Below are 14,733 nucleotides of genomic sequence, written 5' to 3' on the forward strand. Positions count from 1 at the left end.
CATGCAATCTTACCTCTGTCCCCTTTCAGCAATACCCCAACTTGCCCCTTTAATATACACCTCTACCCCGATATAACGTGACCTGATGTAACATGAATTCGGATATAACGTGGTAAAGCAGCGTCTGGGGGGGGGGGAAACGGGGGACGCGGCGCAGGACTGTGCACTCCGGTGGGTCAAAGCAAGTTTGATATAACGCGGTTTCACCTATAACGGGGTAAGATGTTTTGGCTCCCAAGGACAGCGTTATATCGGGGTAGAGGTGTATATCATACCTTTACTCTGCCAACTCAACAGCTGTACAAGCTCTTCACTTTCTTTTACGGTTCACTCTTACCCACAGGGCTCCACTGAAAACTATTAAAGATGGTGGTGTGGGGGGCTGTGGTGCTCTGGCAATGCTGGGGGTACAGGAAGGTTGAGGTATATTGGCAGAACTGGGGGTGCAGGGAGGGGTGGGATGCACTGCAGAACTGTGGCGTGAAGCATAGTGGGGGGTGCACTGGCAGAGCTGTGGGGTTCGAGGCAGGTTGGGGAGCAGGGTAGTGCATGCAGGGTGGTTGGGGTGCCCTGGCAGAGCTTTGGAGTGTATGGATTGGAGCTCACTGGCAAAGCTGGTGGTGCAGATAGGTTGGGGCGGACTGGCGGAGCTAGGGGTGCAGGTTGATTAGGATACATGGATGATGGGATGCACTGGCAGACCTGGAGGGTACAGAGAGTTGGGAGGCAAGATGGTTGAGGTACAACTGGCAGAGTTATGCAATGCAAAGTGGTTGGGGTGCCCTGGCAGAGCTGTGCAATGAAGAATGCTTGGGGTGTATTAGCGGGGCAGAGGGTTGGGGTGCACTGGCAGAGCTGGGGTACAGGGTGGTTGGGATGCACTAGCACAGCATGGGGTGCCATGCCTCCCTCACCCGAGTCCCTAACCCCTTCTCAGCTCCCCTAACATCCCATTTGTCTTCCTTCTCTCATTGTAACCCCAAATCCCTCTCCCTCTAGTATCCCTTTCTCTACCATCTAATGCCCCACCTCTCCCAGAAAGCATTCACATGTCTAATTATTTCTCCCCAAAGTCTTTGATTACATTCCCCTGAAATGAAATTGCCACCCATGACTCTCAAACTGTAGCAACTTCCAGCCACTCAGTCCAAAACTCCTTCTCTCCTAGGTCAGGGCTTGTGATTAACTTCTCCTTAGTTATGTTAATTGAAGGATGATTTCACAGCCATCTAGAGGTCTGTGATTCATCTGGTCATTAGTACCTATGAGGTTAACTGTACAAGGTAGCAAAGTGAAACTGATTTTGGGGGGAGCCCTACAACTCATGAACAACTCAGTCAAATAACCCCAAATTTGGATCCTAATGCTACCACAACAGGTACACCAAATTTCAAAGCAATCAGAGTAACCATTTGGATTTTAGAGCACTTACAATAGTCAACCTTTAAATCATATAAAATGACAGGAATCGCAACACTCTAGCAACCATTCTCAGTTTGGGTCCCTGTTGCATGGTAGGAAGAATCAAGGAGAACAGAGAGACACATCTGTTTGCATCGGAGACAAATGCTTTATAAATGATAACTGTAAAGAGGGGTCAATACTACCTCCAGATGTAGTGAAACATACAACATTAAGGCTATGGCTACACTATAGCTTAAGTCAACATAAGTTATGTCGCTCAGGTGTGAATTAGCCACTCCCCTAAGCAACATACTTACGTCGACTTAAACACTGGTGTGGACAACACTATGCTGGCGAGAGAGCTTCTCCCACTGACATAACTATTGCCGTTCGCGAGGGGCTGGCATAATTAAACTGATGGGAGAGCTCTCTTCCATTGGCTTAGAGCAGCTACACTAGAGAGCTTAGAGCAGTGCAGCTGCACCGCTGTAAGCTCTCTAATGTGGTCACAGCCTAAGTCTTTAAGTGCTTTCTAGCACTTGCACCTCTTTGAGGCAGAGATGGAGGCCTTTCTCCTAATCTGTATTAGATTTAGGGATAAAATCTCTAATTCCTGGCACTGCGTTTTCATCACTAGGCCTTTCTAGAAATTTCATCAACAACTAGGTTAAAATAAAAGAGGAGAGACAATATAAAGCACAGAACTAAAAGCCAGAAAAATCAAGATTTTATTTCCATCTTTTTCATAGACTTCCTGCGTCACAATGGGTAATACCCAATCTATGCCTCAGCTTCCCATCTGTAAAATGGGGATAATTACATCTTAAGGATGATGTGAGGCTTAACTTTTTACTGCTTGAGTCTCCTGGAAAGATCTGATATGTTAGTCTATAAACTCAGCTAAATAGGAAAGAAAATAAAAGCAATTACTAAAACTTTGAAACATGGATTCTTAAAATTAGGCTCCTGAATACATATTTAAGCACTTGAACAAAAGTGCTTGATTTTCAAAGATGCTGAGGTCTCACTGGCTTCCATGAAAGTTTAGCATCTTTGAAAATTAGTGCCCTTTTTATCAGGGTCTCTAAATATATAATTAGAAAACTAAATTTTGTTTTCCAGATTTGAAAAGTTCGACTAACAATGTTACATCATAGCCTCCATGATGGAGATTCTGTTCTGAGAGACTCAGTCTCTCAGAACTTCCTTTTAATCTCCAGACTTTTAAATCTCTTTTCTGTACATTCCCACAGATATAGGCCAATTTCCTTTTAGATCCATACTTACTGCAATCAATATATAGGGTAAGGTTTCAAAAGTGACTAGGTGACTTAGGAGCCTAAATCCTATTTTCAAAAATTGCACAGGTACTTAGGAGGCTAAGTCTCATTGAAAGGCAATGGGACTTATCCTAAATTCTCCTGGTTGTACAGCAGCAATTTTCTTAAAGAAATTGTTCCCAGGGTTCAACTAACATTGATAAAAAAGACAGACGGAATATCTTAAAAAAGGAAAGTACTACAAAACTGTAGGAGAAAACAGTCTGCATATTGGGGTGATGTGGGAGGGGAAAATACTATAACACTTATATTTTGAAAATATTGTACACTTAAAATCACTGATCCTCACCATCAACCTTCTGAGGTTGGCAAACATCTCTGTTTTACAAATTAAATACTGTTTGTCAGATAGGAAATCAGCTTTGGAAATATTAACCTGATCCTACCAACACACGTGAATAAGAAAGTAAAATACTTGTGTGTAAGTGACTACAAGACTGAGCCCTTATAGCTGAAAGGCTCTGAAATATTAGAAAGAATAAGAAGAGTGAAAAGAGTTGAAAAAGCTATAAAAATGTTTTGATGCTGAAGCTTTCATCCTAAAGATTATTTTTCATCTACCGTACATATTAATTTGGATTATGTAATAAGAAAGAAATTAACACAAACAAAATCCAAAACAAATAGGGATTATTTTTTCCTAGTGTTATCTTCTGCACATTGCTTTTTCATTAGAACCTTAGCTATGAATAATAGTAAGAATGAAAGTTACTGCTGCATTTAACGTTACATGAATGTTTCTATTTTGACTTTTTTTCAGTCATTCATAAAACTTTTATCTTTCATAGAATCATAGAAGATTAGGGTTGGAAGAAACCTCAGGAAGTCATCTAGTCCAACCCTCTGCTCAAAGCAGGACCAACCCCAACTAAATCATCCCAGCCAGGGCTTTGTCAAGCCGGGCCTTAAAAACCTCTAAAGATGGCGATTCCACCACCTCTCTAGGTAACCCATTCCAGTGCTTCAGCTCCCTCGTAGTGAAATAGTTTTTCCTAATATCCAACCTAGACCTCCCCGACTGCTACTTGAGACCATTGCTCCTTGTTCTGTCATCTGCCACGACTGAGAACAGCCAAGCTCCATCCTCTTTGGAACCCCTCTTCAGGTAGTTGAAGGCTGCTATCAAATCCCCCCTCACGCTTCTCTTCTGCAGACTAAATAAGCCCAGTTCCCTCAGCCTCTCTTCATAAATCATGTGCTCCAGCCCCCTAATAATTTTCATTGCTCTCTGCTTGACCGTCTCCAATTTGTCCAATTTCTGTAGTGGAAGGCCCAAAACTGGATGCAATACTCCAGATGTGGCCTCACCAGTGCCGAATAGAGGGGAATAATCACTTCTCTCGATCTGCTGACAATGCTCCTACTAATGTGCCCAATATGCCGTTAGCTTTCTTGGCAACAAGGACACACTGTTGACTCAGATACAGCTTCTCGACCACTGTAATCCCCAAGCTCCTTTTCTGCAAAACTGCCGATTAGCCAGTCAGTCCCCAGCCTGTAGCAATGCATGGGATTCTTCCATCTTAAGTGCAGGACTCTGCACTTGTCCTTGTTGAACCTCATCAAAATTCTTTTGGCCCTATCCTCCAAATTTGTCTAGGTCACTCTGGACACTATCCCTGCCCTCCAGCAAATCTACCTCTCCCCCCCAGTTTAGTGTCATCCACAAACTTGCTGAGGGTGCAATCCATCCCATCATCCAGATCAGAAACTTTCTAGAAGAAAACTAGAAACTTTAACTTTAACATGCATCCGAAGAAGTGGGCTGTAGTCCACGAAAGCTTATGCTCTAATAAATTTGTTAGTCTCTAAGGTGCCACAAGTACTCCTGTTCTTTTAACTAGAAAGTTTCCCAGGCTTGTTTTTTGCTCAAAAGGTGATTTTCATCTTCTTTTGATATTCAGCAAAAACAGTTTAGCCTATTTTCAGTAGGAGAATAAAGTTTAACACAAGCACAAGTAAAAACTTTCCCTATTACAAAAAAAATTCTTGTGACTTAACTACCGCTAGCTATTTTGGCTGTTCAGAATGTTGAATGTTCATTAATAGCCCTCACTGAAGGCCCCTTTGGGTGATCTGGTGAAAAGTGCATACTGAATCATACTTATATATAACCTACAACTCAAGCTGTATAATAGAGAGTAATAGTAAAAATGTGTATATATCACCTAATTTTATAACTATGGGCCACTCCAACTTCCATAGGACTCAAAGGGGAATTGGCTTTGATAGGAGTCGGAATGGGCCCAGGGCCCTAAATTAGCATCGTAGTAATAGCCTCATTTCCTGAACTGCACCTAAGGCAGGTTGAGCTGCCGGTTTAAAAGAAAAGGAAGCGTAAGTATGTGGGTGCTAACAACATTACTAATAAAACACACTGTAGGCCTTGTCTACACTGGCGGTGGCATGTCCGATATGTGTAGCTACATGCCACAGTGAAAAACAGGCTGCGTCCACACTGTTGTGTGCAGCCACAAGTGGCAGTGAAAGGCTCTGGCTGCGGAGAGCTGCTGGAGCCTTTTCCTGCTGCCTCTCCCCGCTGCCTGAGTCTTTCATTGCAACAGGCAAAGGCTTGGTCAGCTCCTGCTGTTGGAACCTTTCCCTGCAGTGGGGAAGGACTCGGACAACAGGACACTACACTGCTAAAACTAGCAACATAGATGTGGAAGCAGGGGTTGGGTGTGCAGAGAGCCATGTAGGGTATATATCCTAAGGTTCTGGCATGCCTTTACTCTACTTGCCTAAGCAGTGCCTCACCATCTACACTGTTATTTATACCCGTGCTAGGGGAGCTGTGCAGTGTATGGACACTACACATCACCGTAAGTCTAGACATAGCCTTAGAGAAAAAGTCTGAGTCAGTTAAGGTATACCGAGAATGAAAATAGCGTTACAGAGAGAGAGAAAAAAAAGAAGAAATAAAACAAGATTCTAAACATATGTCTCTAAGACTGGAGAAAGTTCAGTGACACACAGTATATGAGAAATAGCATAGGTTAATGCAATTAAAAACTGGGAGCAGAGTTAAGGGTGCATGTGCAGCCCCGGGCTTTGTTATTTCTTGACTCTAGAGAGCTGAACTCTGAACCTAACCATTTTCCTAACCATTTTTTTGGGTACAGAATGTTTACCACAATTCAAAATGAAACTCAAGCTATTGCAATTTATGACTTCTATAGAGAAATAACCTGCCAAAAAGGTGTTTAAGCCATGCATGAGTAGGAAGTCAGTGGCATTTTCAGCTGCAGATAATTTTATAGCTATTAAAATTTATATTTATGATCCAACAGTAGTGCAAAAAGTCTTGGCTGAGGAGGCTTCAGCCTCACCAGAAAATAAATCACAGTTAACTGACTGAGAAATACCACACAAAGCCCTTGAACCTGAAATATTTCTTTTTTCCCCTCCTAACCTTTCTTTCAAGTCATCCAAGCAGCGCTGGAGATGGACTTCTCCTGCTGTAACTAATACATGCTCTCCTGTCTCCTGGATTAAAACTTGGACACATGGATCAGCTTGGTTTAAAAGCTTCATTCCTCTGACCAACTGAGGCATCTCACCTAGGAAGATAGAAATAAATCACTCTTAATAAACTACTATTGAAGAAACAAATATTTGTATCAGGACATATTTTAGGGTAAAGAGGAAAATGTAGGATACTTTTTAAGACAGCACCAACAGATAACAGAATAAATCTAATTAGGGGAGGATTAGAATTCTTTTTATCAGTAAATGCTGGTAACAGTTGATTTCACCATATGCATTCAAACTGATGAAAAAATATGATGATGATGATGATGATGATGATCAAAATTTACAGACAGACAGTAAGAAAAATGCTGCTTGAAAACTTAAGAGTTTGATTCAAGGATATTTACTTTGTATATGTTGACAGTTTTTGAATCTGAATATTTACTGTCATTAAATGATTATAGCATGTCCTACCTATAATTTCCCGCAACTGTGAAATTTTAAATAAAAATAAAAATACTTAAAAATAAACATCAATATTATCTGTTGAAATTAAAAAAAAAATAGAAATTAATTTCTACCCTAGCCAAGTTTAGCAACACTTGAATACCCTGAACTCAGTCCTGAGGTTCTTACTTACCACTGATTATGAAATAAAAACTGATCAAGAACCTCAGGATTTGGCCCCTTATTTGTACTGATTGTCAAAAGATAATATATACAATGCTAAATAGATAAATTTTTATTTGTCAAAAAGTAACACCACCACTTTATTTACTAAAAGCTAATTTAAACTATTTTTATTCCTATTGCACATACACAAAATGATTAGCAAAAAACTGTACTTGCAAACCTATATGATGCTACGAAAAGTACTCAACAAATTTAAATACTGTACCATCATTACTAATATCCAAACAGAAATCTTCCAAAAGCACTACTGAAAGGGAGTAAGATTGAATGAAGCACAGAACGGATTTAAATACACAAACTGGAAAATACTGAGAGCTATCAAGCTGTGATAATCCGAAAAAGGGAAAACTCCCCCAACTATGAGATTTTCATTATTTTGTATGAAATACATAACAAAATTTTTAAGAGGAAGATGCTTTAAGAACAAAACTGTCTTAAAATTAATGGAAAAGTAGGGAATAACCCTCCAGATGAGTGACATGTGGAATATGTATGCTGCAGTTGTGTGGAGAATTTTTTTAAATCAGTACTTCATATGTAAGTAGATTTTCATAATGTAATTAACACAATTTGAAAGCTTTAATTGTTTTTCTCTTTTCTTACTAGACATACAAGGCAGAGAATACACACCGATTTTCTATGATCAAATGTTCATATTCCAAGGAAGAGTTTGACACCCTGTTTGTTGTTTGCTCCCAGAGGTTATTAAAATAAATATGACTTTACTCATTTATGCTAAGTTCATAAATGTACAAGACAACGTGGGAAGCTGGATAAACTGCAAAAATGAAAAAAAAAATGAGGAGGAGTTTCTTCAGGCCATATGCCCTAGGATTGCAGGTTTTTGTTCAGCGTCTTCAGCAGTTGACGCCTCAGGAATAGATAAGTAGGTGGGCTTGTTTTGAGAGCTGATGGAAATTCTACATAAAGATTTTGACATGATGTACTGCACTTGCACCCAGTGCAAACATTTACAGGGACTGTTCTCAATAATTATATTTATTATTAACAATAATTTTATCCAAATTAAAAAACAGATGCCATTTCAGAGCAGATTAAAAGGTAACTTCTTTCTAAAAACATCTGAGTGGTAACTGCTAGAGGTAGACAACATTACTGAAATTGATTTGAACATCTTCCTACCAAAAATACTTTGCAGTGCCACAATCACATTTACTTAATGTTTTCAATTAAGTAAGAGTTTTACACAAGATAAAGTCTTAATGTGTTAGTATAAATGGATTAACGATGGACCCATCCCTAAATTCAGTGGATCTAGAAAATTTCAATTCAGAACACTTCCAAAATTGCATGAACAACTGCAGGTTGCATGAGATGTTCTTATCTATTACTCCAGGAATGGGGAACCTTTTTTGTATCAGGGCCATAGACCAACTGAAAATATAAATGGTGGGCCATGCATGTTAAACTCACCTGCTGGGGAGGGTGCCGAGACTCAGCCTCCTGCCCGCGGCATGGCGAGATGGCACTTGTGCAACCCCGCGGGGGGAGTGGGGGAGGGAAGTGGGGCACCAAGATTCGGAAGCCACCTCCTCCCCCCCCGTGGTGGGGAGAGCCAATGCTCACAGCTGCAGCCCCGCGGGTGGGAAGCCCCAAGCCTCGGCGCCCCAGGGCTTGATCCGCGAGTGCCAGCTTGCCCCGCTGTGGGGGGAAACCCCGAGCCTTCGTTCCCCCGCACCCCTCAGGTGAGTTGAAGCGTGTGGATGAAAATGAGCAAGGGGACGGATCTGGCCCGCAGGCTATAGGTTCCGCACCCTTGCATTACTCAAAACACTGGAACAGTCAATGGTACACTGACCAGTAATTTGTAACCCACTAAGCTCCCTTTTTGTCCTATGATAACAGGAGTATTAATGGGACACTTCACCTTGAATGGTCCCTTAGAATATATGCTAACTACTTATGCTGAACTATTTGTTCGATCTTGTATTTAGCTGTGATCCTTTCACTATCTTTCTCAGACCTGAAGAAGAGCTCTATGTAGCTCAAAAGCTTGTCTCTCTCAGCAATAGAAGTTGGTCCAATAAAAGATATTACCTCACCCTCCTTGTCTCTCTAATGGTCCAGTAACACAGTCCAACCCTAATCTGCAGAACATGTAGGATTAATGTTACAGAAAGTTTTGTAATTGAACAGAAAGACAGTTACTTTGATTCTGTCAACATTTCAGCAACAAATGGAAACTGGACAAATTGAAATATGATGAGATTACAATAAAAGTATTCTTCAGCAAACAAGTTATTCAGTTGGAAATAAGGTTGTAAATATGTATCAATAGACTAATGATATACCATAAAAAAACCACTGCAGTGTTAAAAAGTCAAAGCCAGGCATGTTTACATTTAATGAAACATGAGAATTTTGAAAGAAAAGAAATAAAAAACCCAGATATTAGGTGGTTCCACAACTGTGGAACTCTGAGGATAGAAAGTTCATCAGGAGCAGGGGTACACGATCACAAATTACCTGTAACTGCCAATCTATTGGGGACCGGAGATGACTGGCTCACTCGGTCCACAAAGAGGGTGAGGCCAGGCCATTCAGGAGATATGCAGATTCAGCACTGTCAGGTCAAACTCTCCTGACAGGATTGCAATGGTCAGACTTAAAAGCTATTGCCCTCTTCCCCCAAGCAAATTGTGGGAGGGGTAGGGGGAGGAAGTTGATATGGTGCTGCAGGAGTGAATCTGGCCCACTAGCGCCACTCAGCTTTATGCATGCATTTTTGTTTGATATGCAGTTAGTAACTATTTCTTTATTCAACTTAAAAGCAATATACCTTCTGTCTAATGATAATGCAGGAGTTTCAAAGATCAGGCTTATGGTTCACAAGTTTTCCTTTCCCCCCCAACGTAAGTTTTACATGTACAAAAACACAGTTATCCTCTTTGGTATATTCGATGATGTAGTCCTCCCAGAGGATCTGATAGCATACTTCTCTTTTTAGGTCGCTGGTATGTTGTCTGAGTTCTAGTATCAGCACACAGTCATCGCTAAATAATTCTGTTACTAATCAGATTTCATATTTGAGCTGAAAATACACCAGCAATGTCTAATTTGAAAGTTAACAACAGTTTTAAAGTATATTAAAAAAGCATGAACGAAAGGGCGGCCAGCACATTACCTCGCCCCACGCCGCTTCCCGCAGCCCCCATTGGCCTGGAATGGTGCCAGTGGGAGCTACCATCGGCCGAACCTGCAGACGCTGCAGGTAAACATACCGGCCTGGCCCGCCAGCGGCTTTCCCTGATGGGCTGCGTGCCAAAGGTTGCCGATCCCTGGTGTAATGGGAGATATGTCATGCAGTGACAATGACAGGTAAATCATAAGAAGACCTTAAGGTTATTTAGCTTAGCATTTACATTTTCTTGTCTTCCTTACTGCAATAGTCATTATTTTAAGATAGACACAGGTGAAGGATTCTGTTTGTTTAGACTTATTTCTTTGTGTGGAATGTTTTAACCTCATTTTCATAAATATCTGTAAAATAAATGCTAACAGTCTATGACTGAATACAAATATGAGAGACAAGTGGGTGAGGAGCTGAGGGCTGAAAACATTATCTTTTATTGGACCAACTTCTGTTGGTGAGGGAGACAAGCTTTCAAGCCACACAACGCTCTTCTTCAGGTCTGAGAAAGGTACCAAATATGGTATGCCTAAAGAGAGGAACTATCAAACTTAACATTGTCAGCCTACGATCTCAGAGTGTTATACAGAAGGGAATTGTATTTACTAGTCTTGTAAATTGTATTTACTCCTGAGTGTCTGAAGCTTTATGTCTGAATCACAATGATGAGTACAAATGAGGGTACTGAGGGGAGACAGAAAAAAAGAGTCTTTCAAGCAGATAGTTCTTCTTTGTTTCCATATAATAACATATTTAATCCCTTTGTGATCCAATGTCTGTCTTTCTTAATCTTTTTGTCACAGCACTTTTCTCCAAAACTTTGCTTCACAGCAGTAAGAAATATGTCCCACCTCACATTACTAAAATGAATAAAACACAAGTTCACAAAAATACTTCACAAGTTAAAAACTTCTCCAGTTACCATTAATTTTAGTGAGTGCATGATGCTATAAAAGTGAAGTACATTTGTCTGGTTCTGTGCATTATATTTTCAATATGTAAACATAGGATGAAACTCATGAACCATATGGATTTTAGCAGGAGTTTAATTCTTTAGGTTTTTCTCTCCCAACCCCCAATTTGTCCCTACGTTTATTTTGGGGTGTATTTGTTTGAAGTCCTTTAACTCAGCTTTAGCTTGGTAATCACATTTTTTTTCCAGTAGCGGTGACATTTATTCTGTTACGAAGGGGTTGATTTGGATTTCCAGTAAAAAGTGTAACTTTAACAAATAAAAAAAGTTATACATACATCATACAGTAGCCTTCTGAAAAGATTTTTTTCCCTTCTGATTCCATAGAAACTAGAGGAATTTGGTTTATATTCCTTTTTAGTATAGCATAATTATGACTAAAAGTGATATTTTAAAAAGATGAGCCCTATGTCCCATAGTTCCAATGCAATTTTTAAAAATTGTTAAAAATAATGTCCTGGTTATGGGGCAATCCTGTAAATACTTATGCAGATGAGGAAGTTAATGAGACGGAAACCCTTGTACAAGGATATTTTCTCTTGGAATGTAAATAAACTGTTATTTGGTAAAGACAAAATTTACTGTTCAGAAATATCTGTGAGCTGGAGAGAAAATCTTCCCTCCAAGGAAAGCTTCTGGCAGTATGTATGCACATGTAATATATGCATATGATTGTTTTGATCATTTATTATAGCCGTTTCCAGAAACGTATAACAGTATCAATGCCTCCTGTAGGACTGAGGCCATGAATAACACCACATTTTATACTGAAAAACATGATACTCCCCTTCCTGCTTAAGGAAAAAGTTAATAATCAAAGACCACCATGTCAAAACTTCACTTATAAAGCTATTCTTCAAAATTGAGTTTCACTTATACAAGAGAAAAACTAAACTCTTACTTGGATGTTTTGGTTCAACAGCAACTCGCACAATAGGGGTAGCTTCAAAGTTGAGAGGTGTAAATGGTGGGCAAGCTGGTGATGTTGATAAAGTTGCTGACTTCAGTACAAACTCTTGCAAGCCTCCTATTCCTAATAAGCACAGAAAACAGAAGTTTGCATGTATAAAAGAGGAAAAGTTACCATAATAAAGTACAGTATATTTTATCAAAATCAAATAAAAATTACCTTACCCTCTCAAAGCAATACTAGACAAAGAACACTCCAATTACTACAAGGATGTGGCAACAAGAGTCTTAAAAAAGTTCTCACTGTTCTTACAAGACATTTGCTAAGCTACCTTTACACAATTTGGATATGAAAAGATTCAGTTTGGGGTAAGGAGATCATATTTTCTGGCTTCAATACACACTGACTTCCCTTTTTATTTTTTGAACGAACAATGTATATTAGATACAGATTAAGAAAGACAGGTTTTTAAACACAGTGATACATGCTAAAAAAAGGATGAAGACTTTTTCCTCTAATATTCCAATTTTTTCCCTTTATGTGAAGTTATTCTGTGGTGGTTTGACTTTGCAACATGAAATACTTGATGTAACTTGACACTGACTCAGTGAGTCACAAGGTCTTAACCTAAAACACTGAGTCCTGTTGGAGAGGATGAAGAGAATTAGCCCAACATTTAGTGATTAAAAAAAACCAGAAAAACCACAGAGGAGACAAATGAATAACAGTTGTACTTATGTAAAATAGCTGTTGTAAATACACATTTACTTTTGGTTGCCAGGTACAGTATGGCTGGTTCATGCCTGCTGCCTTCAAATTATAAATATGAGGAGCAAAACCCCCAGCACATATGGACATTATTTATAAAACTCACTAGTTATAGCTGTACCAATGACAACCTGACATAGTACAAAATGGCAAAGGTTATATAGATAAATGCAACCATTTTACTGGTTTTACAACAAATGCTCATTGAAATTTTGAAACTGGAAACATATCTGAAGATGAGAGGGAACATTAATAATGCACATACCCTTAATAACTAAGGATTTCAGAAGCAAACCTCAAACTTGAAGTTCTCAATTTTAAGCAAGTGTAGGATATTAATTTGAATGTGTAGGATGAGTGTGTGCTCCCCTTTACAACAGCAACCAAGTATGAGCAGAGCAATTCTCTCCTTGAGCCTTCAATGCCACAACACACTTATACTTCTTTTTTTTTTTTTTTAATTAGTCTGGTAGACTTGAGGCCATGCCCAGAATTGCTCTATTCTCACACCACCACCTTGGCCTGAGCTATTGCATCTCTAGAAAAGCCAACCTATCGTGGAGTCTGCATCTGCAGCATTAGGCTGCTTCTACAGCTCAGAAGGCTTCATTTTTTGGCCAACTGGGTACATTGTAACTGGAAATGTTACTACTTGGGGAAAACCTGCCTCAGAATAACTGGAAGTAATAGAAAATCCAAAAGTTTAAAAATAGCACAGCAGATGCTATGAAGGAAAAACTTCTTCATAAACGGACCCTGCAGCTGACCTGTGACCTGCATACACCACTTCTTTTTGCTCATGAAATGAAAAACAAACACTGGACCTTCATCATAGCCAAGAACCGAGTCAACGGATGGTCAGTTTATTCTGTTCTTCAGCTGGTAAAGAAATAATGATGTACAGGGAAGTGAGCTGCTTCTTTTCACAGCACTATATGAACCAGAGGAATCAAGTTACCAAATCTGTTATTTCAGATTAAACGTACCTCTTTGCTGATGTATATTAGAGTATAAAAAAGAATCAAGAAAAAAAAACTAACAAGACACAGAGCGAATGTGTATTATATTGGCATCTGGCAATGCAGTCAAAACCTGTCAGTGTTTCCATCAAAATCCCAGTATGAGAGGTTTATAGCTTTGCATGCTAAATTACAGCATGAAGCAATTAGAATAGCCAACTCCCAACCCAGATGTGAGTTTATTTAGTGTGGCCAATTTTGATGTAAATCTGTGAAAACCTATAAAGATACAGGGGCTTTATATGTTTTGCATGCCTAATAGATTTCAATAGGACTTTGCAGATTTACAGGTGAAATTTATGTGTACCAATAAGGTGATCATGAAAGTATCATTTTCGATGCATAATATTTTAATGCACAAAATTTTGATGACTGGAGAATATAAGTAATTCCAATTTACCAGATAAAATGGGAATAAAAGGGATTATAATAGTTACATAGCCATCGTGAAAATACCTTAAACATTTAATCATTACGTTTAAACCACTGCAAAGTCTATAAAAATAACTTATTTCAGATATTCTAAACAACAATACTCAATATATTAACAACTATTTGCATTATGGATACGTAGCAGCTACTCCTTAGTTAAGTCGGTAATTGGCTTTGCATTGCAAGATTGTTTTTGTTCCCTCCAGCACCTAACTTCATTAAAACAAGGCCATTTTGCCTGACAATTCTTATTTGTGATGTGATCATCTTGCAGAGGAAGATTTTTGGGGACCAGAGGGAAGACAGAATTTGACAGAAAAAAGATAAACTGAGAGATAAGAGTTCGAAAAATTATTGGTATTTTCTTTTTAAAAATACTCACTAAATTATTTTGAATAGTCAGCTCTCAAAAACAAACAGTCTACAAAATCTAAATTTGGTTAATTCAATGAAGAATTATGCCTTTAGGAAGTTTTATGGTTAATTTTCAAATTATTTGGTAAGATTTTTTTATACCACTCCAGGCAGCAAGGTCAGGCAGCGTGTTGTAGTTTATAAACTCTCCAGGACTA

The 14,733-nt window shown here is 39.1% G+C and overlaps 1 protein-coding gene across 2 annotated transcripts in view; it reads right to left on the reverse strand.

Annotated features, from left to right (window-relative positions):
• Window positions 1-14,733, reverse strand: part of EFL1 (elongation factor like GTPase 1) — a 152,486-nt gene that overhangs the window by 35,016 nt on the left and 102,737 nt on the right. For both annotated transcript variants that reach the window (XM_054042703.1, XM_054042702.1), the window contains exons 16-17: window positions 11,934-12,065; window positions 6,157-6,304 (exon numbers count right to left, since the gene is read on the reverse strand). In XM_054042703.1, coding sequence (XP_053898678.1) covers window positions 6,157-6,304; window positions 11,934-12,065 — 280 coding nt within the window. The remainder of the gene's footprint in view (window positions 1-6,156; window positions 6,305-11,933; window positions 12,066-14,733) is intronic.

This window comes from Malaclemys terrapin, chromosome 10 (assembly GCF_027887155.1).
Source record: "Malaclemys terrapin pileata isolate rMalTer1 chromosome 10, rMalTer1.hap1, whole genome shotgun sequence".
In the NCBI taxonomy this organism is placed as follows: Eukaryota; Metazoa; Chordata; order Testudines; family Emydidae; genus Malaclemys; species Malaclemys terrapin.